This window comes from Xiphophorus maculatus, chromosome 4 (genome assembly GCF_002775205.1).
Source record: "Xiphophorus maculatus strain JP 163 A chromosome 4, X_maculatus-5.0-male, whole genome shotgun sequence".
Classification (NCBI taxonomy): domain Eukaryota; kingdom Metazoa; phylum Chordata; class Actinopteri; order Cyprinodontiformes; family Poeciliidae; genus Xiphophorus; species Xiphophorus maculatus.
This window is the reverse complement of record NC_036446.1, coordinates 21,584,225-21,611,527: the sequence shown is the minus strand read 5'-3', so window position 1 is coordinate 21,611,527 and position 27,303 is coordinate 21,584,225. Positions and strand designations below refer to the sequence as shown.

Below are 27,303 nucleotides of genomic sequence, written 5' to 3'. Positions count from 1 at the left end.
GTATTATTTGAGGGAAGAGGACAGAAATTAATAAAATGTAAGAACCATTGCTTTAATTCAGTTTTATTAAAATAAACATCAAAAAGAATACACCAGAAAGAACTACACGGTTCGTCTGTTATATACACTGGGGATTGTGCACCCATAATATTATCAGCCAAGCTGGACACCAAAGGTTTCGATGTGTGACCCAGATCAGTATTGTAGATTCAAAGACACGTGTGTCAGAGGCCTCCAGGTTCTGCCTTTTTTTCTGAGACAAACACAGACAGGAACATGACTGCAGCAAGGACAGGGTACTATCAGAGCCTGGCCAACAGTGACCATTTGTTTATTTATCTACACAAAGGCAACCGTATGTTACTCAATGCAAACTGCTACTGCAGAACGCAACTCTTTCTGTCAAAATATCTTGAAAAATTGTACATTTATTGCAACAAACTGCTACAACCATAATGTCCAGCTTTTGCTGAAGCTAAGACCAACCAAAAAACCCGGAATAAAAAGGGTGGATAAAGTTACACAGCATGGATGAAGGACAGCACTTAAAACCCCATTATCTACCTGACATCCCCAGAGGTGTCCCATGTGGGGTGTTGGCTAATTTGAGGAGTTTTTTTTAATGGTTTGCTAATTAAGGTCACTTCCTATGCAGGGCGATGTACATCAGGGTGTCCTGGGTCACTGACAGGAGGACAGGAATGAGACTTTATGCTGTTGTGTTTACTCAGTGCTTCGTCAAAGTCCAGCTGTCTGCCATTTATGCTGATGTCCATACAGCCGTGGTAAAAGGCTGACACAGGGGTGGCAGGCAAAGGGACGTCAGCTTAAAGAAAGAGAGTTGAAAAAAAATTGCTCATAAGTGGGCATAAACATCAGTGAAGTTTTTAAAGCTACTGGGCTTTTTTGTAAAATCATTTAAATTGTCTTCATGTACAAAACAAAAAGTCCACAATTGACTTATAACTTTCCCTCCCTGTCCAATGACTAAACATTGGACAGGGAGGGTTTCCTGTTTTAGAATAACCAAAATTGTTTTTGTGTAGCATTTTCAAAATAACAGAAATTTTAGAGAAGTCTTTATCAACAGTTTACTGAAACCTTTCATCTGCATAACTTGGATCAAACAAGCTTTGCTTTTCCTCCACAAGCTTCTCATCTTGCTTTTTGAGTGATGGCTTCTTCCTCAACGAGTGACCTTTCAGCAAATTTCAGTTCTTGACTTGGTTCACTGTGGATAATGGCATTCTCTTACTGGCTTCAGTAACCCTCATGACACCTTTTGGCTTTTTTCTGGGACACATTTGCACATTTTGCACCAAAACAAATTCATCTCTGGGACTCAGAACACATCTTCCTCCAGAACAGTGTGAAGGCTAGACATTCTCACTGTGTATGCTTTCGTATGAATATGTCACTTTTAGGTATTTGGAAGTTGTACTCAAGAATTCAAACACATGGTGAGGTCCAGAGTCCTATTCCTGATATCTGTGCTGGTTTATTTTCTTTCGTCTATCTCACCATTCTGGCATTAAGCAGATAGGAATAAGTTTGGTAACTAACCAACCGAAAACGGCAAACATTTGGTTTGAATTAATGTCAGAAAAACAAGTTACATGCATAAAACATGTCATATTTGTTTTGTTTTTGTTGTTGTAAAATGTCATTTAATCAGGATAAAATCCACACGCCCCTAAACAAGCTTCCCTCTTTACATGTCCCTTTCTGTGACATCACATGAGGCAAATGAACTAATGAACAATGAACTAATCTTTTCAATACGTCCACTTGAATACATCTTGTTCTTTCTTCTTGTTTATAATCAAATTCTTATAGTGTGTGTATAGTGTTTACACTAATGTTTGATAAATAGTTACATTTTCATGCCTCTTGTGACACAAAAAGCAGAATTTACAGTGTTTTTTGTTGGGTTTTTTTTGCTTCAATGCACTTCAGAAAATTGTAGTAGCAAGTAAAATCCTGCAGTGGGAATCCATGCTTCATTACCCAGCTGTGTTTTTACGACCAATGAACATTTGCTAGTGAAAAATGCATCACTTGATAGGAGCTGAAACAACTGATTGTATTGATTAAAGCAAGAAAATATTGTATACTCTACTAAGTCTTGCCACCCTAAAGTATCTGTTTCCTCCTGGGAGTGCTATAGCCCCACCCTGTGGCTGAAATGTGTAAGCTTTAACAGATCTACCACATTCCTAACTTACATATCCTCCTTAAGATTCAGGTCTGGGCTTCTATTAGACTAAAACATGACTTTTTAACCTTTGTTCTTTAACTTACATGGTATCCCGCCAATGTACGTGCTTATAGGGTTCTGCATGGTGGTGTTGAGCTGCTCCAAGGCCTTCTGCAGGGTTTCAGACTTTATGTAGCCAACAGTGGAGGAGTTTGCAGAGATCTGGATTTCTGTCGGAGTCACGTTCAGCTGCACCATCAACCGATCAGGGTAACACAACATAAGCGAGTCCAGCGTGGCCACAGAGACGCCGTCCAGAAACACTTGCAGGTTCTGGAGAGCAAATGCACATAAAGTTACAGAAGTTTGATCTAATGTAAACATGAGCTTATTTTCAATATCAGTATCGATTAACTCACTGCATCTTCTTCCTCCTTTGTTACCACAGCAACCGACAGGGGGACTGTGTTGTTGTAGACAAGAGCAAGGACGACACCTGTGCTCCTTGATGGACGGATGTTCATTGTTATATCCACCTTCCAGCTCCTAGAATCACCTATTTATGCAAAAAATACATAATTTCTGTTCAAATTAAACAGTAAGATTCAGCTACCTTCAAATTTCTACTTAAATTCATAAGCTCCAATTATAATACATGTTCAATTAGTGGTAAAAAATCTGAAGTTTGTTGGATATTATATACCATTTGGACCAATTATATCTCACCAATTCAAACTTCTGGCTTGTTTATCCACTCATGGTGTGTCAGCAAACCTTGCTCCAAAATGGTCTTTTCAGTGAAATCGGTGGACTTTGTCAACATGAAACTAATTTTTAGAAGTATGGAACCAAGTACTAAGCCAATTGGAAAGCGCTACTCTGCAGAGTTCAAGTATTAACCTTGACCTGAAGTTCACCTCTGATTTCCAGTTGAGTCTGTGGAAGGTTTACATTGAAGCCCGAGGATTCAAGCAGGAATTTTTTCAAATATATTTTTTCTTGTTATACTGTTTTATTGCTTTCTTAAAACTAAGAAAGCATATTCAACTCTACCGTCAGTCCTGCTGCAGCACCCTATGACTATTCAAGCACACACTCAAAGCTTTCCCACAGGGATTAATAAAGCATGACTTAACTTACTCACTGTAGTCTATGTCGAAGAGTGCCAGTCCGGCCCCTGAGAAGAAGGACCCTCTTTCCACATAGATGAAGCAGTGTTTGCTCTCCTTCTCCTGAATGACCTCTTTGACCCCGGAGGCCCCCTGGTTCATTAGGTTCCAGCCACGGATGCAGCCGTCGAGTCGGGGATTGATCTGATAGAAGAACAGAGAACAGTTTGGATTTTATGTGTCAAACACATCCAGTTAGCCCTGTCTGTGCTACTTATTTCTCTGCTGTGACTGGGCCAGCTTACAGGCTTCATGACGTTGTCTGTGCGGTTGGGCAGCCCAGCGATGTAGACTTTGGTCTCCAGTTTGCCGTTGACTGAAGTGAAGAGATTCTCAGGGCTGTTGATGCTCATCACAGCCTCCTTACTGATCTTCACGCTAATGCTGCTTTCCAGCTCGTCCACCGAGATCTGGGTATCACACAGACAATATCACACTGCTGACGCCTTACAGCTTTCAGAGCAGAACCTCTGTAATCAGTTCAGTTTATCGATCAAGACATCAGCAATCTCTGTGTCAGCTAAAAGGAAGGAACTTGCTTTTTCTGTGTGCAGCAATTCACTGATGTGTCGCACTACCTTACCACATGCCACTGTCCGTCATTGATGGCTTTTCCTCCACTTGTAACCTTGTAGGTGTGCTGATTTTTAAACTGGACTTCAATGCGGCCGCCCCTTAGGCCCAACATGAACCACGAGTCCGGGGCAGACTCGGCATACAGAACAACTCCCTCTGGGTCAAAGGTTCGGAAGTCAAACTCTGCCGTGAATCTATTGGGACGAAGACAAAGGAAGATGAAATAACCCTCTGGACAATCATGACTGTCATGGATGTAGTCATGGTAACAGTATCTTCAGCATCTCTTATTATGCTACAAAGACTTCAATATAATTTATTTAAAGAAAAAAAAGAACCACACTGTTTTTATTCTGGTGTTTGAGATGGATGAAGTATTTGAATAACAGTGGCTATTGCACTACCATTGATTGCTTAGTACTTCTCAACTAACAAATCTGGGCCCTGAAAGTAGTTTTGCCAAGGCTGGGCGAGTACTCAGGAATAGCCTAATGTATGAAACCCATTTGAGTTGACAAAATGCGGATCATATGGGCAAAACCAATGGGACATCCTTTGTAGGTCTTATGTCTAAAAGGTGTTTATTGTGGTTCTTGTTATAATGTCAACTCACAAAATGAAGCAAAATATTCAGAAAATCTATCACACCTGTAATTCCTGTGGACCATCCCATCTGGGGTTAAATTTTCAGACAATTTTATTTTCATAAAAGTCCAATATGTAAATGATATTGTTGTCCTCCTTGTCAATGTGGTATAAAAATGGTCTTAAGAAAGCTTTAACCAACAAAACCGAAAGTGCTGCTAAATCACAAATTCCACCAACAAGACAATACAAACAAAAAATAAAGGACTGAATCATCAAGAAACCAAATTTAACCAGTCATCTATTCAAGTCATTAAAGTACTAAGACAGTTACAATAATAAAATCCAATATTCCCTAAAACAAACCAAGATATACAGATGAAAAAAGGGACAGAAAACAATCTCAAAACCCAAAGGTGAGAGGACTTTTTGCTAGGGAGCCAGGGAATTTTGTTTTTTGTGTAGAATACATCCGCAGTCTCAAAAATGTTCAGTAATTGAAAAAAGACTGAATCACAGTTACATTCATCAGCATATGCTTGTTAAACACCTACTTTGTGTTTTCAGGAAGGCGAAAGCGCAGGTAGACGACTGGAAAGCCTGCAAACTGCTCCCCTAGGTAAAGCATCTCAGGGTGTTTAAAGTCCTTCAGGTCCACGCAAATGGGGATTCTCTCGCAGTATTGCTCGTCTGCCGCCAGCTGTAACCCCCTACGGCCGTCACAGTGGCACGAGTAGCTGCCCACCGTGTTTTGACACGTCCCGTCACACGATTGCGTCTCGCACTCATCCACATCTGCAACAATGAGAGGAACATTTTAAAAGACATTCGGATTGCTTGGTGAAATACACGTGGAGATAGCCTTCGAGGTAAAATAATAATAGAAAAACAACAACTGGAAAGCAAACCAACTAGCAAAAAGTAAAGAAGGTTTCACATGCTGAGAGTCACTAATGTATTCAAGACCTAAAATGACATTATGTGCATGTCAGGTGAGGCAGAGGCTGGAAGGGTAAAGATCTCACCATCGCATGTCCTGGAAGTGAAGTTGTATTTAAATCCGAGGGGACACTGACACTCATACATGCCTGGTGTGTTGACACATTTAGCTGGTTGTTCACAAATACTGGCGTACAGCAGGCACTCATTGATATCTGGAAAGAAATACAATAACAGTCTTGTTAGACATCAAAATATAAACTGCTTAAGGAATATTTATAAGGTTTACAAGATGAATCAAATGTATACCATCTTTCGTAAAAAAAAAAAAAAAAAAAGTATCTTATTTGGGAATTTATGTGACACCTTAAAATGTCATGAGAATTAGATTAGAATCAGTTCATAGAAACAGTGGATAACGGCAGAAACTCAACATGACGCTCACATGCACAATGTGGAACAGCAGAGCGGCTTACTCACTCCCTGTAACCCATCAAATGAAAACAGAAAGCAAAATCATCAGACCGCCTGAGTTCATGTTTGTGAAGACTTTGTACTGGACAACACTCAAAGATAAACAGTGAGCTACCCACACAGAACAAAACAGGAAATGTCCAGATGATCAAAAATGGGACAGTGGACGTCTACAAACCATATGCTATTTCAAATAGCCTAGAGCTATTGGGCTGTTTTGGTGTTTTCAGCAGATCTGCTGGCCCATCGGGTCAGAAATAACAAATGATGTGCTCCCTGAGGGCAACAGCTGGGGGAGCAGAGTTTGTGATTTAAGGCATGAAGAGTTCAACTATCCACATGAATAAATAGCAAGAAAGGTATCAGAATGAAAAACAAACTGTTTGTGTGCTCAGCTGTTGAGTAGAAGGTTTTATTGACCGTGAAGTTGTAAAAAACCTGCCAGAAATCTTTTTTTTTTTAAAACAGCAGACCTTACCAACACAGTTGATCTTGTCATTGATGGCGAAGCCTTCCTCACACAAGCAGTGAAAACTACCTGGTATGTTGTGACATTTTTGGTTGCATCCTGCTGGAAACTCAGGATCTGAGCACTCGTCGATATCTGCAGAAACCAACAGCCATGGCAAAGCAATGTTCAGTCACTAAAGGGCTTAAAATGATTTTCAGTCAAAGTTTAAAAGCATCATTAAAGTAAACACTTGTGCTTAAAAATCCAACCAAAAAAGAGCCAACTAATGATAACTGACCATCCTCGCAGCGCTTCCCCTTCCAGCCAGGCTTGCACACACACGTGAAGGAGGCCTGACCGTCGACGCAGCGCTCTGAGCCCTCCTTGTAGCACGGGTATGGTGTGCACTGGTTACTGAGCTCTGGTTTAGGACACACCGACCCACACAGGGCATGACGCTGGCAGCAATTCACAGCAAAAGCAGACCCTGTGTTAAAATCTCACCCGTTACGCAGGTTCGAAGGTCAGGCGGGATGTTTGACTGCGAGTTGTGGTTGTTGATGCCGACGCGGTGGGAACCCAAACACACTGCAGAAAAGAAGAAAACGAGTCACGGGTATGAAGGCACGAGATGCTGAATATAGCAAAAAAATAAAAGTGAAAATAGCAAACTCACAGACATATTTGGGGTAGAAGTATTCCTGCAAAAAAGCGTGACAGATTGACAACTGTTAGATGTTTCATACTTCAGGACTTAGAACAAAATACGTCCAAAATCAACCTAGAACCAGTGTTTTGAAGAATTAATCATTTAAATCACCAGTGCTACAATTATTGGCATCCTTAGCATTTTTCCAAAGTTAAAGTATCTGAACCAGCGTCTTAGTTTTTATTTACATTTCTTTTAGGTTGATCAGACTTTCTATGAACCTTTAATTAACAATCCACTTTTAAATGGCGTTTATCCCTCCAATATGAAACAGGGGCAGGATGGAACAGGAGGTAAAATAAAACTCTTTGTTAAAGAGCTGCAGGTAGAGAGTGACATCTTTACCGTCACCAAGTCTCCATAACAACCATTAGATGCTATTTACAACAACAAACCCTCCAGGTGGCTCTGAAGACAGAAAAGTATTTATGTTTTATTGCATGGTGGAGGGACTGTGATGCTGTGGGCTGTCTTCTATTCAAAAGGCCCGCGGATCCTTTTTAGTTCACACGGCTTCAAGGATTCTAGGATTTTTTGTAAATAAATGTGGCACAAGTTAAAGTCTGAACAACCGGGAGTTGACCCACTTTTTATTCATCTGGTACTTGTGTTGCTTTTCTTTCGATGATTTAAACAAATGACCTAAAACACACATTTGAAGATGTGAACTTAAGCTTCTCTCAAAGTTTCCAAAGATTTTCACAAATCTGAAGCATGATATGCAAATTCAACTTCTAGTGAAGCCGGAGGCTTTTTGCTTTACATTTTTTCCAACTTCGCTGCTTGTGTGTTCTTTCTGTGCTCCCATATATTCTGTTTCATTCCCATTCCTGATCCTCCTCTCCTTTATTTTCTGCTGAAGCTGGTTTCAAAATCTGACATATCCTGCAAATGCAGCAACACCTGATCTAACCCCAGGGGACCCTTACCGTCTCCGGGTGGTTCTCAAAGATCTCCCTTGCCTCCTCCTTGTTGCACACCTCCTCGATGCACTCTCTCTCCAGGTTGCCCTTCTTGCTCTCCTCGAACAAAGAGTTGGCCCTCCGGTGCCTGCTCAGGAACTGGGAAGCTGTATTCTGGTTCAGGACTAACATAGACACCCTGCTTCAGAAACAAGCTCCAAACAGCCACAGCTTCTTTGTGTAAAGACAGAAAGAGATTTGCTGATTTGTAGGTTCCTCTAGTGATTAATGCAATACAGAAACACAACAAAGCCTGACTGATCCTCACAGGAATGCAGCTGAGGAGTCTCTTCCCTCATGACAGCTGGCCCATGTGTTTCTGGACTAACCTAATTGTTTCTCTATGAACTGGCAATAAGAAGAGTTCATTGCGAAACCGTTATTTCCCAGAAATAGCCCCCCTAGTTGTTGTAAGCGGCTCATGTTGTCCAGGCTTTTTGTTTCACGGTGTATGAGAGTCATGATCCCCCCTCTGATTATCCTTTTTTTTTTTTTTTATGTAAAAGTCCTGCAAGTTTCCCAGCTGGTTTCATCCGGACTGGAAGCTCAATTTGGGGCCACGGTTTGAGTTTTAATGCGACCAGACGAGCCTGCCCCGTTAATGTCAGCAAAACAAAATAAAAAAACCCGCAAAAGGCAGCGATCGTACTTACATCGATAAGCATCGGCGAGCGCCACTAGTAATACTAGACAAGCCAAAGGTTTCCCAAGAGCCCGCTTCTGCCTCCACATAGTCGAGCCGTTCTTCCAGCTACAGGCCACGGTTTGGCTTAGACTGACCGAGAGCAGGTCGGTAAGGAGAAGGGGGAGTCGGGGGGCAAACTTTATTTTTCCCGAAAGTGTTTTTGTGAGAAAAAAAAAAGAAAAGGAGAGGGACGGAGGGAGAGAGGGAGGGAGCGCTGCTAACACGCTATTGACGCTCTCTGGCTTTTGTTTACTCAACGTGGCTGAACTCAGGCGGAAAATAGCGTTACTAAACACAGTACAGGACAGGGGGCCCACAGGGGGCCCACAGCCCACAGGAGAACTCAACCAATACGCAATATTGCATATTTTAGAGTATTTAAAAAATATATTAATGTCCAAGTTAAACAAGGATGAAATGTCCATTGATTTATCTCCTAAATCAATGGGTGTCCAAAGTGCGGCCCGTGGGCCATTTACGGCCATCTAAAGGATTTTGATCGGCCCCCAGAGCTCAGATGTGGAATGGAAAAAATATGGTGGTCGATGGGGGTGGATATTTTTTTCCATCTTTAGGGCACTTTTTTCACAGATAGGTAACATCTTGGAAAACAAAATTGAAGGTGCAAAAAACATATTTGCATTATTAAGAAAGGTTTTGCATTCATCTTAATTTTGGAGCAACTAGAACCACAAACATGGACCTAATTTTTCTCAGAAGTAAATCTTAGTTCATCAATAAGAAAATCTACTGAAAAAAAGGTTGAACCTGTGGGTCTCTCTAAAAACCTTTTCATAATTTACAGATCCACTTTTTACAAAAACTCCACCGTTTTGTTGATCGCAGTAAAACTGACATCTTTTTAGTTCTTTATTGACGAGATACAGTAAAATTTTTTATTAATTTCTAGTGGCTCATATCTGAGAGTGGTCAGACAGGAAAGAGAGTAGTGAGAGAGGGAGAAAACATGCAGCAAAGGTCATCGGGCTGGGACTCAAACCTGTGGGCTGTGTGCTCTACTCTGCACCACCAAAGTGCCCAAAAAGTTAGTTTTAAAAATGTCGGGCGGTGCGGTGGTGCAGGAATAAAGCGCAACCCAATATTATATTTTTAAGCAGCTGGTTGGATCTCTATAAAAACATACTATGTATAACACTGGATCTCTCTTGGTTGGTGTTTAGTCAGGGGAAGACATTGCAAAGGAAAATGACAAACCTAGCTGTCTTAACAGCAACTGATAAGTTTCTACAATTGGTTTTAAACACGAATACAAGCCAGAAGGCTGTTATATGCATGTTTTTGTGGACCAAAATAAAGCTTTTAGCAACATTTCATTGTCTTTATCTAGAAAAAAGGTGATGGTGGCACAACTGTGAAACATGGCTTATCACACCTAACACTTTGCTTGGCTTAAATATCTCTACAACCTTGTTTCCAATCAAAACTAACAAACCACACCTCTTGAGGGACGTTAAGAACAAATGGCACATACACCAGATTTACATTAATATTGTATTCATTTAGTTATTCAGGAGAAAAAAAACACATCACATTTGCACCATTCATTCAGCTGTTGTATGTACACATTTTTAACACACTTATTTTAATACTTTTAAAATATTTGTACAAAATACACTGTTCTCCCTTTATACCACCTCCCTGCTTTTAGAGGCATTTTCCTGCAAAAGGTCAGCAGACGTGAACTGTTGATTTGTGGTATTATTGCATATTGTCTTTATTGCATAATTCAGTCCCCCTTTATTTGGGGGCTTTCGGGATGGAGGAGGTGCTTTTTACCGTAACTGCCATCGCTGCACCACCTCAGCAGACTCTTTACTGGAAAATTATAATAAATATCAGTCTCATACACCTGAGGAAAATTAGCAACTGGAGAGAAAAAAATAACTGTTCAGAAGTCAAAGCAACACTGTTTTCTTAATAATTCACAAATGATAATTTACTAGGAAAGAATTTCTTTCTTTTTCTAGAGGAGAAGAAAAAAAAATATTTATAAGGGGAGAACTAAATCAGGCCAAAGTGGGAAAACAGTGTCTTTAGCATGATAGTGGGCAGTGGTTGGTTTTAATAAATGACCTGTTACAAAAGGTTTAAATTAATTGTCGATAAAATCCATCATCAAAACACCACAAGAATACACACACACACACACACACTTACTCCAGTCATTCAGTTCAAGGTTTGCGTATGACAAGATAGAAAACAAGAAGCTTCCTTAAAATTCACCACAGTCATCAAAGACGAGAAGAATGTTGTTTGAATAAGCGTTCAGCTGCTTTTAAAACAGTTCAGGCTGAGTTAGACAAAAAAATACATCTCTAAATAACAGTTTTTTTGATTGCTTTTTAAAAAGTTGATTTTAGAAAAATCATGACTGGCACTGGTTGGGACCCTGTTTTCACGGGAACACCTGTGAGGCTAAATATACAAGAGCTGAGTTTTAGAAAATACAAAATTTGCTTCTTTTTTTGTTTTCAAGAGTCCATCGGGGCTACAGCTGCACTTCACATGCACTGGTTTGGCAAGAATGAGAGCTCAAGTCAGAGTGGCTGCCTGTGGAAAGAGTGAAGGGACAAAAAGAACCAAGCAAGAACAATAAACCCTGTACCTTCAACAGATTCTGAGCTGGCATCCGGTAAGATTCACAGCGGACAGCTTCTCAGAGGAATGCACAAAAATAAGATACTTCGCAACACAAGGAGGGGAAGAGGAGGCGAGTTCTCCAAGAGAACCCATCGAACACAAGGACTGCACCTTTATAGCAACACAAATCAGCTCCACATAAACCATGTCAAAAATACAGCTTGTGTTAGATTAAATGGAATAGTAGGAAGGAAAAGAAATCTTTGTAATGTAATGAAATAAGTAAAGTGACTTTAGCTACCTACACAGAGTAAAAAAAACCTTCTAAGTCCAAGCAGCGTGTGAGATTATAGCTTGAATGGAGAATTTTGTTTCTCAGTTTTGTTAAAATACAACAGCTACATTAGTGTGAAAGCGGCATTTCAATAAAAATAAATAAATAAATAAATAAATGTGCCTAAAAAATTGGGACTCCAGATCCACAGGTGCCTAAAAGCTTCCAGGGACTGATTTATTTGAATATTCACCGATGTGCCTTCATGTCTTTCACTGTATGTGGCAGCATGTTGAGATAATTTTCTAAATGCCTCTCGTACAGCTGCGTTCGTAGATTAAAAACAACCGCTCTTTTGCCAAATTTGTACCCAGCTTTTACCAATTTTATTTTTTCATTTATTTATAATTGTATTTTTTAAAGAATTTATACGACACTATTGCCAGTATTTCTGTTTCTAATCCGTATTTGGGCTACTTGAAATATGAGCGCTAATACTCCCCGCCTGGACCAAAATGACCCAAAGAGTCCTCCAGCTGGTAGATAACCACATTTCCTTACAGTGGATTACACAAAAGAAACTGATTTTGTATGAAAGATTTTTAAAGCAGGTACAAAAGATCATAGGAAGAAAAAATCAAAAGATAGATAGGAAGAGTGGCTCCTATTTTTCTCTGAAACAGAAGGCTACAAAATGACTAAAACTGAAAAGTTCGATGTGGTGAAATGACCAGAATCCTACTGATAATGGCTCTAAACTGGCAACAAGTTGCATTATGACATGAGAGCCAAACTCTAAAATAAATTGGTTTATTATCTAACATGCCACCAATTCAACCAACATTACATGCTCCAGACCAACTTTGTTGGAGTTCAGAGTACCTGGGACTTTGTGCATAGGGACCAAACCTGTGGTTTGGTTTGAACTGATTTTAGTGATGGATGCAGTCAATGTTAGAGCACACAAAGACTCTGTGTAAGCAGCTAATGACACCTGCAATCTTCTCTTCTGTCCTCTATACAGGTCACAAATGAATGTGAGAAACTATACCAGGCTTACAGTGCTGATGATAACGATGAAAAAGAAACATAAAATTGTGCGTGGAGTGAGAATTTACAGCTAACGTTGAGCTACTTTCAGATTTCCTTGGTCCCAGTGATCCCTTCTTTTGTCCCCTTGACACTTGCAGCCTTACAAGAGGGGAACTGGGACAAAACAGAACAAAAAAAAAAAAAAAAACACACACAAACACAAGTGCATAGGGACAAAGTCCTTTCTTCCTTCTTAAGTTTGGTCTGTCGGAGGCAAAATGCAGTAAAACATTTCACCAATCATTAAGAAAAAATACACTTAGACAACAGAAGATGTTCAAAGTGTGCTGTGAGGCTTGTTCATCCAAGGATCTGGAGGCAATTAAAGTGCGTGTTGGTCACCACAAACAGTGTCCAGTGAAAATGCTTAGTTTATTCTCTCGTTGCATCGCAGAAGGGACATCAGGGCTGATGCAAGTGTGGTGTGAATAGCTCAGCTTTTACATCCCTTCTTTCTTCGCACTGATCTGACGTTTGTTCCTCCAATTTCTGCGGAATACGTTCAGAGACGCTGTTGTGTGGTCCAACCAACACAACACAGCTCTTAAAGTCTGGCATCGGGTTTCCTTAACAGCTGAACAAATCAGTAAATCAGGGGATCCCTGTTGCCAAACCAGCTCATGAGTTACCTCAGAAAATTATTTGGCTTGGACGCTGTTCTTTTTCATCTTATCTAGAAAAAGAAAAAGACAGATTTACGACTCAACAGAACACGCTGGGCTGCTTTAGAGTCGGGTTTTCTTGCAGTAAAGAAAAAACAAATATGCTGGTTCTGGACATATGCAGGGCTGCTGCTAGATAGAGTAGGTGGTGTTCTCAGACTGCTGACGAATGTAGCACTGAAAGCTCTTGTCTCCGATTGGATGCTCCCTGAGAGGACAAAAAAAAAGGTGGTGTGAGGTTTTAGATGTCAGAGGTCAAAACATGCACAAAAGTCTGACATTAAATAAACAACTGATGTGACTTAATTCTCAGATACGAATGTGAACTTTAAGTTCACCAAAATTTTGTTGATATTTCAGGAAGTTGTGCAATTCTACCACCTGCTGGCCGATAATGGTAGTTACAACAATGACCTGGAGACTCATTTTAATTTTGTGGCACATCAAGATAAAGAATGTCTTCAAAGGGCCGGTTGTGGCAGAAAGCATTGATAAAACTCCCTATTAACAAGCTGTTAAAATATGCATTTGATGAGAACCTCCTGAACTTAGATATTACACATCTTTTCATATAGATGTAATTTGGCCGTATAAGGATAAACCTACAGTGATGTGATTAATAAAATGATATTCTATTCTGTTCTAAGGAACCACATAAAAACTTATGGCTGGCCAGATTTGGGCTGAGAGTTTGAAACATGTGACCTACTAGATAGGAAGCCTCCCAGTGTAAAATAAAAAGCCTTAGAATAAAGAGTTATTTTATCACAGTAGCATAGTCTTACACAAAAAATGAAAAATAAATAGAAAAAAAAAATCAACCCTGCTGTAAATACATCCCATTTTTTTGTTTAAATCTTCCTGCTTTTTCAAAGAATTCATGATGCAATCCACTTTAACAATTTTTTCGGGGGCTTTTAGCAGAGAAACAGTGTCACAGATCCTCCACCATACTTAAAAGTGGCCTTCATGTGCTTTTTCACAAATCCTTACCTTCTTAAAATAATGGCAATTTTGAGCAAGAAGTGACTTGAGCCATTATTTTAGGAAGGTGGCGATATTCCACCTCTGTTTAAAGCCGAAACCATCTTAAAGTGTGTGACCTAAAAGCTCCATCTAAATCTCATCTGCCGACAGAGTTCTAATTAAAGTTCTTGCAGAGTTTAGGAAACTCCGCATGTTTTGCGATATTATTTCAGAAATGACTTTTCCCTGCGTGGTCTTTTTTGCCACCCCAAAAAAAAGAAGAAAAAAAAAAAGAAAAGAAAAACAGTTAGCACATAAGCTCCATCTAAAATTGTGCTGGAAATTTTGAGAAACCCCAAGACTCCATTATTTGTTACAGTTCTGAAAGAATGAAATCTGGAGATTTTTTGACCCTTCCTTGACATTTCCCTTTTTATGCATCGTGGCAAGATTAACTTGGATCCTCAGACAACAGTTTTAGCTGTTTATAATTGTTGTTCTGATGGCAAATTTAGGTGAGTTGCTACCTTCTTGCAGCCACTTGTGAAGATTTAAAAACATCTACAGTTTTTTTTTAATTATTATTCTACTGGATGGTTTATTTTAAAGATTTTTACACAGCTTTACCAGAAGGGGTAGTGAATATGAAGGGCACTTCACATTTGACTTAACATAGTAAATGTATCATATCAGAAGCACATACTGGCTGCCTATCTTTGTCTTCTTGAACTTGTCCCGTTTGTACTTGGTGTGCTGCTGCTCCAACGTCTGCACAGCCGAAATGATCTGCTTCAGGGTTTTGTACGTCTCCTGGGGGTCGTCGATGACAAAGGTAGAATACTCCTCCTGTTCGGGCCCGTCGTACACGGACTTACTTCCACAGGCCTCTGCAGGGGGGAGTCACAAAGAAAACAGGAGATGAAGTGAAAATGCACACATGTAGAAAACAGTGCGTGAGGCAGAGTCGCTGGTGTCTGACCTTGCATTTTGATCAGTTTGGTCATGTATGTGCCGAAGAGGGAGTAAATCCTCTCAGTCTCTCTGTCGCCGTCTACGTCAAGCTGGATGTTTGCAGGTAAGCCGCTGAAATTAGGTGAACACATGCATACGGTGAGAGGAAGAGATGGAAAATAAGTAGAATCTGACTGGGGGTGTGCTTTGAAGGCTCCGTGTACCCAGTGCAGGGTGTACACCCCGGGGCTGTGTCTGCGGACAGCTTGCAGCAGAGCCAGTGGCCGTTGAGGTAGGCTGAAGGGTGGTAGGTGCTCAGGCGTTTGCGGTTGCACTGGCTGACTTTGGTCAGGATGTCTATCCAGTCTCGGGCCTCCACACAGTTGTTGGCTTGGATGTAAAGCGCTCGCTCCGGCTGAATAACCTGGAACATCTGGAGGAAGGGGCAAAAGCAGCAAGTAAGCAGAGGTTTTAAGCTCTTGCAGGAAATCTTTTGGAGCATTATCTCGGGAGGAGCGGTCCTCACATTTTTCATCTTGAACGACTCCTCTTCTAGCCTCTCCACAGCCAAGATGTTCTCTATAGGAATGCTGCACAGAGCGCCCTCTCCTGGAGCAAACAGGTAGCACAATCAAACGGAAGAAATGCAAACTAATCTAAAAAAAAAAAAAAGTTTTGAAAAGAATGTAAATAATGCTGAGGAGCCAATCAAGCAAAGGTATAATGAATCCGTTTCTTATTTCACATAGCAATTATGGGACCAAATTGCAACTATCAGATATTTTATTGTGATCATATTTTGGATCTTGTTTTTGGGATCATAATCCCAAAACACATTATTTTCCAAAACCTCTGCAAGTTGGCTCTTCAGTATCTTTGGTTTGTAGAATATTGTCTGCAATATATCTGCAACATGTGCTAAAAATACAACTCTAAATAAAGAATTTCAGATTAGCTTCAGTCAGTAGTCAGGGTGCACACACTAGCTGCCTGAGGAAGTAACTTAAATCTGCACCACGTGTGCTGCGGGATGAGTGTGCACGCTCTGCACATTCCCACCCTCTCTTCTCCAGAGTCACACAGAAACGCCCACCAAGACGTAAACGTGGATCGTAGTTGAATCTTTCTGGGGAACTCGCTGAGCCCACCTTTTGTTTTGTGATAGGTGAACTCATGGTTGGTGAGTCGGAACCATCTTTTCTTGAAGTTCTTTATCCCAAACCGGTTTCTGCCCTGAGCTCTCTTTATCATAAATCTGCAGAAAAATGAGAGCGGAGCAAAAACACAAAAATTAAGCTCAAGTGTTAAATTTAGCAGTTTCTTAAACAAAATGCACGTAAAGGTTTCGCCTGGAGGGCATTGCTTCATCTATATGTGAAAAAACCTCTAAAGAAGAGATTTGACATAAACCCTTTGGAAGAACTTTTGAACTGATTTGAGAGATTTCCGTATTAAGAGTTTCTCATTCTTTACAAATGTTAAAAAATTCACAGCTGAAGCAGAAGAATACCGTTTTACAAATCAGTCAATAAGTCAGACAAAGCAGACAGGTCAGCTGATCAAAATCTATCAGTGGTTTTCCATATTTTACCCAAATCAATAAAGTTGCATAAATTACACATTTTCCTTATTGGTGTACAAATGACTTCTGTTTCATTTCATTACAACTTAAGTAAAAATTGACTTACAGCAATATTTTTTAGACATGTACAAATCACTCAGCCAGTGGTCAAAACTGGCCGTTCACCCCTTTATTGTCTCTAACTAGGGACAAAAATATATAATATATATTGTCTTCTTCATAGAACAAAGAAATGTCCTGTTTCTTTGGTCTATTAATGCTAAAAAAAAACCCATGTTCTTTAATTTACTTTGCTTAGCATGTAGTAAGAATCAGACATTTAAAAACAGTATAATCTGATGGAAACAATCTTAGAATTTATTTTAAACTCCTACCTCATTTAAGGAAACCTGCAACACATTGCTTTCATATTTTCTAACATTTAGTGCTTAAATTCAGCTAAGAGGTAATTCTGCCAAAAGAAAATCAGACTGCAGTTACAAATCTTGCTTATTTTATTCATTTTGTGACATTTATGAACCATGTTTCACAGTTTGCACCTTTTTTAAATCAATAATTACCTGCACACTAGTACATTCATGAAGGAAACACCTGCATTGGTTTAACCAGTGGTTGAGGGTGCAGGAGGAGCTTTTCATGAATATCCATAAGTGTCTCTAGTTTGACAGTATGCTTGTTGTTGTTAGTAAACCATGTAAAATGTGGCATAAAGGAGAATAAAGAGCAGGAGGACTTTCTACAGGAAAACAAGGAACATAAATCTGCAGGAATCTAAACCCTAAATCTCTCACTATTTCACAGATCCTGGGTCAGATCTACGTAAATCCTCCGACATTGTCACGCTCTGGATGCAGAGGGTGAGGAGTCGGGGATGCGGGCAGATGAGGTAGTGGAAATGTTTGCGAGTTAACCAAGTGTGGCTGTCGTCGTCACACCAAGCGTGTCGGGAGGAATAGGATGAGCCAATCTGCACCATTAATACTGCCAAGGTAAGCGGGTCTAAAGGCTGACGCTTTACGTCACACAAGCACAGTGGAGTTACCGAATCACACTCTGAACCGTCACCGCATCAGGAAATGCAACAACACTTTCAATAGTTTCTTGTCTACAAGGGAATATAAAGTGTCAACAGTTTGCACATAATGATGGTGGGAGACAAATCATTTTGGGGGAAGTCACAGCGCAAACACAAGAGGCGGGGGTGGGGTCACCAAGGCAGAAGCTCTTACCTGCCCTTTGGGGCTTTAGGCCCCTTCCCATCAACCCTCTTTATAGTGACTTTTACACTCCTATGGCCGGGAGCAGAAAAACAAGAGGGTGGGGTTGTTGATGAGTCAGGTACTGACCTTGTTAGTGATTACAGATCAACAGCTACTGGGAGTGTTGATGGAAGAGGATCACTGTTTTGCCTCAGAAGGATCTTCATGGTGTAAAATCCACTATGTCAAAGGTCATGTTTCAGAGCTAAACTCTGCTGTGCTCCCTGTTTTTCTCAGATTTTCTCTTTTTAATTTAGACATTAGAAGAAAATGATTGAAAGGCAATAGAATCCATAAATTGAGCATGGGCAGCCATCTTGTCATCTGCTTTCTTTATATTCAGAGAAATACTGGGGTGAACTAAATGTGGTGGCAACTACGGCTTAAGATTTATTTAATAACACTTGTTAGTGTGGTTAGTCTTTAAATTCATCTCCAACTCTGCTTGCTATTGTGTCTAAAGTTAAGAAACAATTTTACAACAGCTTCATGTCTTATATTTACATCTGACATATGTATTTATAATGCTTTTGTAAAAGTCACATTAAAAACAACATTAATGCGTCTCCTTACCCCTCCTTGAGCATGATTGGTGTTTCAATGCTTTTCTGATCCCATTTGCCAGAAGTGGAGATCAGGTCCAGAAACTGTGAAGGTAAGTGAAAGATGCATTCGGTCAAAGTCCAGATATCCCCAGCGCTCCTTTCATATATATTTTATGTCAAAGTAGCATTATTTCCAAAATTAAAATCTTCAGTCTTTTTTTAGCCAACCTTAAAAGAGTAAATAGAAAACCTTACTGCGTAATTAATGGAAGATATAGTTCTATGGATGGATAAAATGTTTGGACAATATGATGAGTAACAAACTCCATAAATAAACTTACTTTCCATGCTCTTTTTTCCTGCTCCACACTTATTCAGACAACTTTATTGCTTTTCCACCAAGAAACCCTGCTACTCCTTCACATCATGTTTTTAAAAATGCAGATCATTTCCCATCTAACTGTTTTTCTTCTAACTCATCCCACATAAAAGCCAGTGTCATTGAACAGTCTGCCAAGTGTCTGTGAGAAGAAGCAGACACTCACATTCTTTACAGCATCTGCATATTTCTGCTCATTGAAGTAGTCGTAAAACGCAGCCATGTAGGACTCTTTGAAATTGGCCTTGAAAAGAAAAAAATGGGATAAAAAGGAGACGGGAAGTAAGACGCTGGTATCTTTGTTTTGAACTGAATAGTGTTAGACAGAACCAGGTTGATGCAGAGCAACTCACAGATTTAGACTTGGCGAGACTTCCAAGAGTCTGTATTGTCTTGGAGATGAGGGTGAGGGTTCTTGAAGTGGCGGGATCCTACAGTCACAAAACACAAATTATTATTTATCCTACCCGACTGTGATTCAAAGCATTTCACTTAAATTCTCTCCTCAACCTGGTTCCACAACATCAAAGAAATAAGTCAAATCTTTTGCCTTTTGGCAAGCACTATCACCAGCGCTCGCTTCAGATGTAGATGCCAGTGTAAACAGAGTTTGTGTTAGCAGTAAATATCCTACTCACGGGGTGATGGGGCCGTAGGTGAAACAAGTTTGGTGAGAGGATGGCTGGCGCAAAGAATCGCAGGAAGATGAAGCTGCTGACGGCCGTGTATCGGACATCTTGGTCAACTGGGTAGAAGAGGAAAAAACAGCAAGCATGTTTGACACACATTTCTGTCAGTGTCAAGGGAAAGGACCTGCTGCGAACTGTGTGATACTTTGTTTACTGGAAACAGATCATGTTTCTGGTGACTATGGAGTACACTGGCTACACAGTAAACACTAAATTTTGCAGGCTTTGTTTATAAAAAACGAACATAAATTGTATCATGTATCTTTGGGAGCTTTCCTAATTTTATGACTTACTTAAGAAGCACAAATGAAAGACAGTAGGAGACGGAAACAACTGTTTCTCCTGTGACTGCATTGGCTCATGACGGCCAACAGGGGGCACCAGAGTCTAATGAAATGATTCAATAATTTTCCTGAAATACTTTGGTGGTTTTGGGACAGACAGCAAACATAAAAGTACTTCTCGGTACCCAATGCATGTACACTTAGTGTCCTTGTAAATCTTCCACTTCCTGCTATTTACAACCCTCCACTTCCCGTTGCTTATTCCCAGTTTTCCTGCATCTCTCAGAAGTCGTTATGAAGTGGGTTTACCTTGAAACCTAGTGGCAGCCGACTCCCTCAGGGAGAAGAAGATGTCGCACATGACGGTGGGACAGCGGACGCCGGAGGTGGTGATGACGTTGAAGATGCGGTCCACGTACTGGCGAAGGTTTTCCTGAGGAGGAAAAGTTGGGTCAGAGTGGCCGGATAACACAGCGTTGAAGTGCAGACAGACAGACTGCTTCAAACTAGAGTTCCTACTCTGTTTGTCTCCAAGTTCTCCGACTCCTTGAGCTTGACGGGGTCAATTTCGCAAGATTTGTGTTCTGTGCAAATCTGTGGGAAAGAGTATTAGTATGGTATTAAGACAGATATTCAGACATGTAAACCTAAAAGAGAAAGATGTATTCATACCTTACACTTCTACCCACTTTTTCACATTACAAACATGAAGGTCAGTGAATTTCTCTGGGGTTTTATACAACAGATCAGCCCTAAAGTACTGCATAACTGTGAGAAGATAGAAACCATTCAACCATTTTTGCCTATTCTTCCTTTTAATATAGTCAGCTTGGAGAGAAAGTATCCAAAACAAGTTTTAAATCTTATTACAGATCCTGCATTTAGGTCTGGACTTTGACTGGGTCACTGTAACACAGGAATATGCTTTGATCTAAACCAGGAGACCCACTCCTCCAGGGCAGACATCCTGCATGTTTTAGATGTGTTGCTGCTCCAACACAGCTGATTGAATTGGCTTAATTAGCTTCTCAGGTTCTGTACCAGTGAAACATCTAAAAAAATAAATGCAGTGCAGCAGCCCTTAGAGTCTAAACTTGGTCACAAATCTGGCTGTAATGTTTAGAGTTGCTGTTCTGTCAACTAATTCTTCAATTATATAATCTAACTTTATTCCTGATCTGACTGCTGTGCTTCTTGGTCTTCAAGATGCTGTTTGTTCACTACAGTACTCTAACAAACCTCTCAGCCCCTCACAGAAGAGCAATTTATACACACGCTCTACTGTAGGCAATGTGCTTCACTGGATTTTACTTAGTGGTATCACGGTAAAGGGGACTTCATACAAAATGAATTCTGAAAACCATGATTTTCTTTCCATTATGCTCTAGTGTTTCACTATTACATGGAAATCCAGATTAAAAACATTCACAATTTTGTTTGTAAGGTGAAGAAATGTGAAAAGATTTTCAGTTTAAAATGTCTTTTAAAATACTTTTGAAAGGGTCAGTAAAACCACAAAGAAAGGAGAAAGGCGTTTTAATACCTCGTCTATGATCGGTTTAAGCGTAACTTGCAGATAGTGCATCCCAGCCAGCTTCATGGTCTCATCGATACACTTCGAAGTCAGCGAGTTTCCCCGGAAAATGGTGTTTGGATCCCTATTCGTAAAAAAAAAGGGATAACACTGTGGTTTGTTTTTTTTACAGAGTGCAAATCCAAGGAGAAATAAACCATGTAGTAATTTAATATCCAAGGTAAATCTTATTACGGTAGAACCATTTTGTCAGAAAAACATACTTTCCCTACAGCTGGATTTCTACCACCTCTGTAATTAAACTTGTGTTGACATAAAATGAGTTGCAAATCCTCAATATACAACCTTGGGATTCTAAATAGATGCAGCGATATTTTTTGCAAGCAAATCATAAAGCTAGAGGATGAGTGGTATTGAGTTCCTGCTGTCTGCATTGAAATCACTCACTGTGTGCGGTTGATTTCTGCATGAGCAATGGCACTGATGAAAGGCACTATTTTGCCATAATGAAGAAAGAGACGCACGAGAGGGATGGCGGCTTCCTGCTTCTCTCGACACACTTCCCCCAGAATGTGTGCGGTGGACGCTGACACAGGCTGGACAGAGACACATCGCAGAGGTTCAGAAAACAGGACAGTGGGATTAAAACACAGACGGACAGGGCAGAGTGGGGCAGGCGTCGTCGTTCACGTACCTCCACGTTAGCAGATTGCAGCAGCAGATCTCTGAGGGGAGTGTAGTGTTCGGAGGGGAAGACGTGGTCCTCGGTGTAAACAATGTTTAGACGCAGAGAGCCGAGGTCTTCCACTTTAACGGACTTCCCTCCGTTCTCCCTGGGTAGCAGAAAGTACCTAAAGGGCAGGAATTAAAATAACATCTGAATCATGACATGAAAACCACACTGATGAGTCAAAATAAAATTGTTTAAAGCACCAGCTTTCTGGAGGCTTTTCCAGTCCATTTACCTGAGGACAGTTTGTACAGCTCTTTTCAGGCCACTTACTGTAAATCTGAAGTGTGGATAAAACCCAAGACTCAAACCAGTCTCTGTTTTAATATTTCTACACTGGATTTTAGGCTCCATTTTACAAACTGCCTGCCTCAAAAACAGTCGGTTCTCAATTATTTTGTTGAGCCCTATGAGCCCTTTAATCATGTTTAATGATGACTGCTGAGCATTTGAACAAAGGTGAAATTCATTAGAAGTGTTGTCTCAGTTTTTCATTTTAAGATTACCACATCAGATTGTTTCCTCAGATATCTGTGGAAAAGGTCATCAACCACAGTTAGTACCAAACTGTGGTACATCCAGAGTTTTAGCAACAAATGCACGTGGTTTAGACCTAAAAATGAGCTAAAATCAAATCCAAATTTCTATCTTCTTTGTTCTGATTTTGAAATTGATCTCAAATTAACATTAAAAAAATAAATATTTTACTTAATGATATTAACAGGGACTCTCCTCCTATTATTAGTGTTGAATATAAAATTTAAGCTCCTGAATGTGTTCTTTGGGACAGAACATATTTTAAAACAATTGTCAGTCTGGGACAGTTATTGATGTCAAGGTATATATGCAACTAAAAAAGCTAGGCTGCTAAAATTTATCATCATACCATTCTTCTAGTTTAAAGTCCTTTCAACAAGATGTCAGATAAAGTGCCAGTCACCAGAGTTTTCTATGGCTGTATAGATAACAGAGAGTAGCAGTAGCTGCTTTTTTATTTGAAATAAAAGCAATTAGACAATGTTACACATTTTTTAATCGAGTCTTAAACACAAAACCTAATCAATAAATTCATTATATGGACTCAAGAGTGATGAAAATTTGTCCGTCTCACCAGGCATCATGCACTCCAGCTTGGCCCAAAACCCGCAGAGGGACTCGCACCCCACCCAGGAACTCGTCCCCAAACTTCAGGTTGCTGGCATTCCACAGATCCACCCTGAACACAAGCAATATGTTGTCGCTGAAACTCAAAGTGAAAAGTCTTGTTTTAAGTCCGACAGGACAGCAAAAGGCTCACCTCAGAGCCAGTTTGTCGACGTCCTCCTCTTCAACATCAAACTGTCTCTTCGTGTAGCTCAGTGGTCGCGTAACCTACAAACATGCATCAAATTAAGATTCAAAGTTCAACCACTACATTTAAAAGATTCAGGAAGCCTAAACACGTCAGCTAAGACTTTTGTCATGATCCACGCTGATAAAAAAAAAAAAAGAGCATAGTTAAGGGATACAAAAAATAGAGATGGGCTGCATATCTGCATTGGTGAGACACAGAAGAGAGGATTTGGTCAGAAAACACCCCAGAGTATCTGTAGATCTGTTCATGTGGCAATTAGAGAGAAATAAGATGGTCTTGTCAGAAATCAATGGGCCAGATTGTTTGGTTTGTCTGAATCAATCATACTCTTGTCCAACTGGAGCTGCAGCGCGGAGGACAGAGGGCGGAGCAGAAGAAAAATGTCAGTGCAGCGCTGCAGCAAGCGAGGGTCAACAGGGACAGAGTGAAAGTGAATATAACGGTATTTACTGTATTATGCAGAAACGTAAAAATAAATATAACTTTACTATTTGTAAAACAAATTCTTTTATGCAGATTTTTTTTGTGTGACTTTAATTTCAAATCTCATTAACTGAATGTTTTCTACACTAAAGACTTCATCATTTAAAATCAATTTGTATTCTCGTCATAGTTGCTAAAACAGTTGTTAAGACCTACTATTTTTTTTTTATGACCACATCAGCATCCCATATAAGTACTGGAGCACAGTACAAATGTTCAGGTCCAGAGCATGCAGTCAGATGAAGAACACTTTATGTCTATGTGATCACTAATCTCTGTTTTTGTTTTGTGTTATGTTGCAGAAGAGAAAAATTAAAGATACAGCGTGACGCACTCTACACCAAAGCAATGCATACAATAAACCTAAGACGAGCCAAATATTAATGTGCTGTTCAAGGACAGGGTTGCGGTCAATTTAAAACTCTTAAATCTTAGATATTGTTGTAGAGATGCAAAGAAATGTAAGTGATCCGGTTCACAACGTTTTAAAGTTACCTCATTTTATTCTAAGGTGTAAAAACAAACAAAAATTGGGCCTACGCCTAATGTGGCATCATACTAATGTGTCTCCCAGTCAGTCGACTGGGTTGTGTGACCCAGGAGGGGTGCGGTCAGGTGTCTGGATCGCTTCTACAATGGAAAAGCGACCCATAGACTGGTGCCTACTGGGTCACTGGGCAATATAACAAGTTCAACATTTTTGTTTTAAATTCTTGTGTTAATGCAATGAAGCTGTTTTTTTTACTCAGGATTAGTATACTGGCATCTACCGTAAAAGCACACCTGTAAAGAGCAAATTTATCTTAACCTACCTCAAAGTAGAAAGTTTCCTCAAACTGGGGATTGTTGGTTTTCCTCTTAACCTTGGTCTTCTTGGCCTCTGACCTGAGTTACAGAACAAATGCAAAGAAATATATAAAACATAGTTTTCCCAATTCAGACCAATGATAAATATAAAACTACAGCCAGGCTCACCTCGAAGGACCGAGTAAGGATACAGCAGCGTAGGGATCACACTGTCCATTGACTATTGGAAGGCCTTGGCACTCCAACACTCTGTTAAAAATAGATGTTAATGCATCAGCACAATACTGGGCAGGAGTCTCACACTATCTGCATCAGATCTTAGAGGGCTAAGCGGTTCAAAATTCCTCCCTTAAATCAATATTTAATTTCATATTATTACACAGTTAAAAGTGTGATGAAACAGTAATGGGCTATGAAGTTTCCATTGGGAATCAAAGCCGACTCATGGCCTTCTGTAGAGCTTTTTGGTTCCCTGGTTCCCACATATGATCTCTGTACTTCCATCAATCCTCCTGTACAGCAGAAGACAGAATATCGTGCCAGGAAACAAGATGATAACAAAGTCCCTGCTATCTGCGCAGCGAAGAGATAGATTAGAGCTGTGAGCTTCCAATCTTACACTGTCTGCGCTGAAGACTGGTGTATAATCACTTTATTAATAGATAACACTGGAGCTGTGGTGAGTTCATGTGCTAAAAATGGCTTAACGCAGCTTTATTATGTAAAATAATGATAAAATTGAGTCTGGATAAGTTCCACAGACACTCACAATGGCAACAAAATTCAACCGTACTTAAAGCGAGACTAGCATCCGCCCCCAGTTACAAAAATGGGCCTTATCTAGAACTTTGTGTAGTCCAACCTCTTCAAAGACAATGCTAGACAAGCAAACAGTGACTAACAACGTCACTGTCTGTCTGCTGCAGAGAAGAAAAAACTGCTTCCTTTCTCAATTAATACAACAAAAGAAAAAATCCTGGAGGCTTCAAGAGAATATTATATCCCTACATTCGTCTCACTTCAAGCATGTTACACGTCTAGAAAAAAAGCCTTTAGACAGCAGCACTGAAATGTATTTTTTTATTGAATGCTATGCGGCCTTATTTGTTCAAAAGTCCTAAAAATACCCATCTTTCACTTCTATGCATGTGTCACAGATACTTTGAGTGTCTGCCTGTCTGTATAGAGGCTGACCTGTTGCACCATGACATCATGCTGTAAGGGGATTAGCGCCCAAACAGGGCACCCCAGAGGACCAATCACTTCCTGTGTGTCACTGTGATGCACCACGAGTCACACAACATGACGAATTAAACAGCAAATTACAGCGCTTCCCAGAGATGAACTGACACACATGAACAGCTTGCACAATCCTCCTGGCACACACACACACACACACACACGCCGACACGCACACACACGTCTGTAATAAGGAGGAAGGTGTGTGCCTGGTTAAGCTTGGCTAATGCTGGAGCACTTCCTGTCCAGTAAGCTGGTTTATATAACCCGTGCTTGGCCTAAAATACATCCAGCCCCCTCTTTCTGTCATCACGGCCATGAGCTCTGACAGATCAGACAGCCAAGCAGACTTGTTTGTTATAGTCAACATTACTCATTCTAGGCTAATGTGCTTCTGTGCCCACGGTTCCTGTCAGAGGCAATTACTCAAAGAAAAAAAAGCGAGGTGAAGAATTACTTCACAGCTTCCCCGCTACCTTCAACAAACCTGCAATTATAAAGTACACTTGATTATAGGTCAGTGTCGCCATGTCACATTCATGAGAGCAGAAACCTCCAGCACATAGATCTTTCTTGTTTTCATGTATTACTTTTTTTTTATTTAGCAACGAAACACAAGAAGTAAATGCTGGAGAAAGTTATTTTTTTCGGTGGGGGCGAAAGGGCGGAAGGCTGAAACAAAAACCTCAGTAGGAAGGGGAACTTAGTTGAGTCGGTGACATTTGTGGTTGAGAGTTGGAAAACGAAAATGAAATCTAAAGCAATCTACAGTAAATGAAACTCACAGGACACTAAGATCCAAACTATGACGAGGCAACCTGAACAATCAGCATCATACTGTAGCTCGTCAAGAAAAGACAAGACATATTGACTAAGAAACATTTTATATACTGGAAAATCAAAATCTTTATCCACCACTTGAAAGTCTAACTTCAAAATGCAAAAAGGAGAAATAGAAGCAGGAGATGTTAAAGCCGAGTTGGCAAATAATTGAAACTGCTTCTAAAGACAAGCAGGATGTTCTGTATCTGCTCCAAATGTTAAGGTTATTAGTCTGAAAAAAATCAAAATTTGGCTTTTCAGTCATTTTTTGAGAGACACTGTTGGTACCAACAAGAGGTCTTC

At 40.1% G+C, this 27,303-nt stretch overlaps 2 protein-coding genes across 3 annotated transcripts in view; both read right to left on the bottom strand.

The window, feature by feature from the left end:
• Positions 1-47: 47 nt before the first annotated feature.
• pros1 (protein S) lies at positions 48-8,947 on the bottom strand. Of its 2 annotated transcripts, XM_005806752.3 has the most exons (14): positions 8,716-8,947; positions 8,030-8,187; positions 7,068-7,092; positions 6,896-6,979; positions 6,690-6,812; positions 6,419-6,544; positions 5,553-5,681; positions 5,082-5,322; positions 3,950-4,136; positions 3,612-3,776; positions 3,342-3,510; positions 2,617-2,753; positions 2,302-2,530; positions 48-826 (listed from the first exon to the last, which is right to left on the bottom strand). In XM_005806752.3, the coding sequence occupies exons 1-14, from the start codon at positions 8,792-8,794 to the stop codon at positions 648-650; spliced, it is 2,031 nt and encodes a 676-aa protein (XP_005806809.1). In that variant the 5' UTR covers positions 8,795-8,947; the 3' UTR covers positions 48-647. The 2 variants fall into 2 exon arrangements, with proteins under 2 accessions (XP_005806809.1, XP_023188691.1); XM_023332923.1 differs by lacking the exons at positions 48-826; positions 2,302-2,530 and having other exon boundaries at positions 2,665-2,753; positions 3,338-3,510.
• A 1,298-nt stretch (positions 8,948-10,245) lies between these two features.
• rasa3 (RAS p21 protein activator 3) overlaps positions 10,246-27,303 on the bottom strand; it is a 48,660-nt gene continuing 31,602 nt past the window's right edge. The window contains exons 6-24 of the mRNA XM_023332728.1: positions 25,108-25,188; positions 24,945-25,017; positions 23,593-23,666; positions 23,407-23,511; positions 22,260-22,416; positions 22,013-22,161; positions 21,575-21,689; positions 20,551-20,625; positions 20,341-20,464; positions 19,697-19,803; positions 19,412-19,489; positions 19,225-19,302; positions 18,708-18,781; positions 16,442-16,548; positions 15,820-15,902; positions 15,518-15,726; positions 15,322-15,425; positions 15,046-15,229; positions 10,246-13,584 (exon numbers count right to left, since the gene is read on the bottom strand). Coding sequence (XP_023188496.1) covers positions 13,509-13,584; positions 15,046-15,229; positions 15,322-15,425; positions 15,518-15,726; positions 15,820-15,902; positions 16,442-16,548; positions 18,708-18,781; positions 19,225-19,302; positions 19,412-19,489; positions 19,697-19,803; positions 20,341-20,464; positions 20,551-20,625; positions 21,575-21,689; positions 22,013-22,161; positions 22,260-22,416; positions 23,407-23,511; positions 23,593-23,666; positions 24,945-25,017; positions 25,108-25,188 — 2,053 coding nt within the window. The 3' untranslated portion in view covers positions 10,246-13,508. The remainder of the gene's footprint in view (positions 13,585-15,045; positions 15,230-15,321; positions 15,426-15,517; positions 15,727-15,819; positions 15,903-16,441; positions 16,549-18,707; positions 18,782-19,224; positions 19,303-19,411; positions 19,490-19,696; positions 19,804-20,340; positions 20,465-20,550; positions 20,626-21,574; positions 21,690-22,012; positions 22,162-22,259; positions 22,417-23,406; positions 23,512-23,592; positions 23,667-24,944; positions 25,018-25,107; positions 25,189-27,303) is intronic.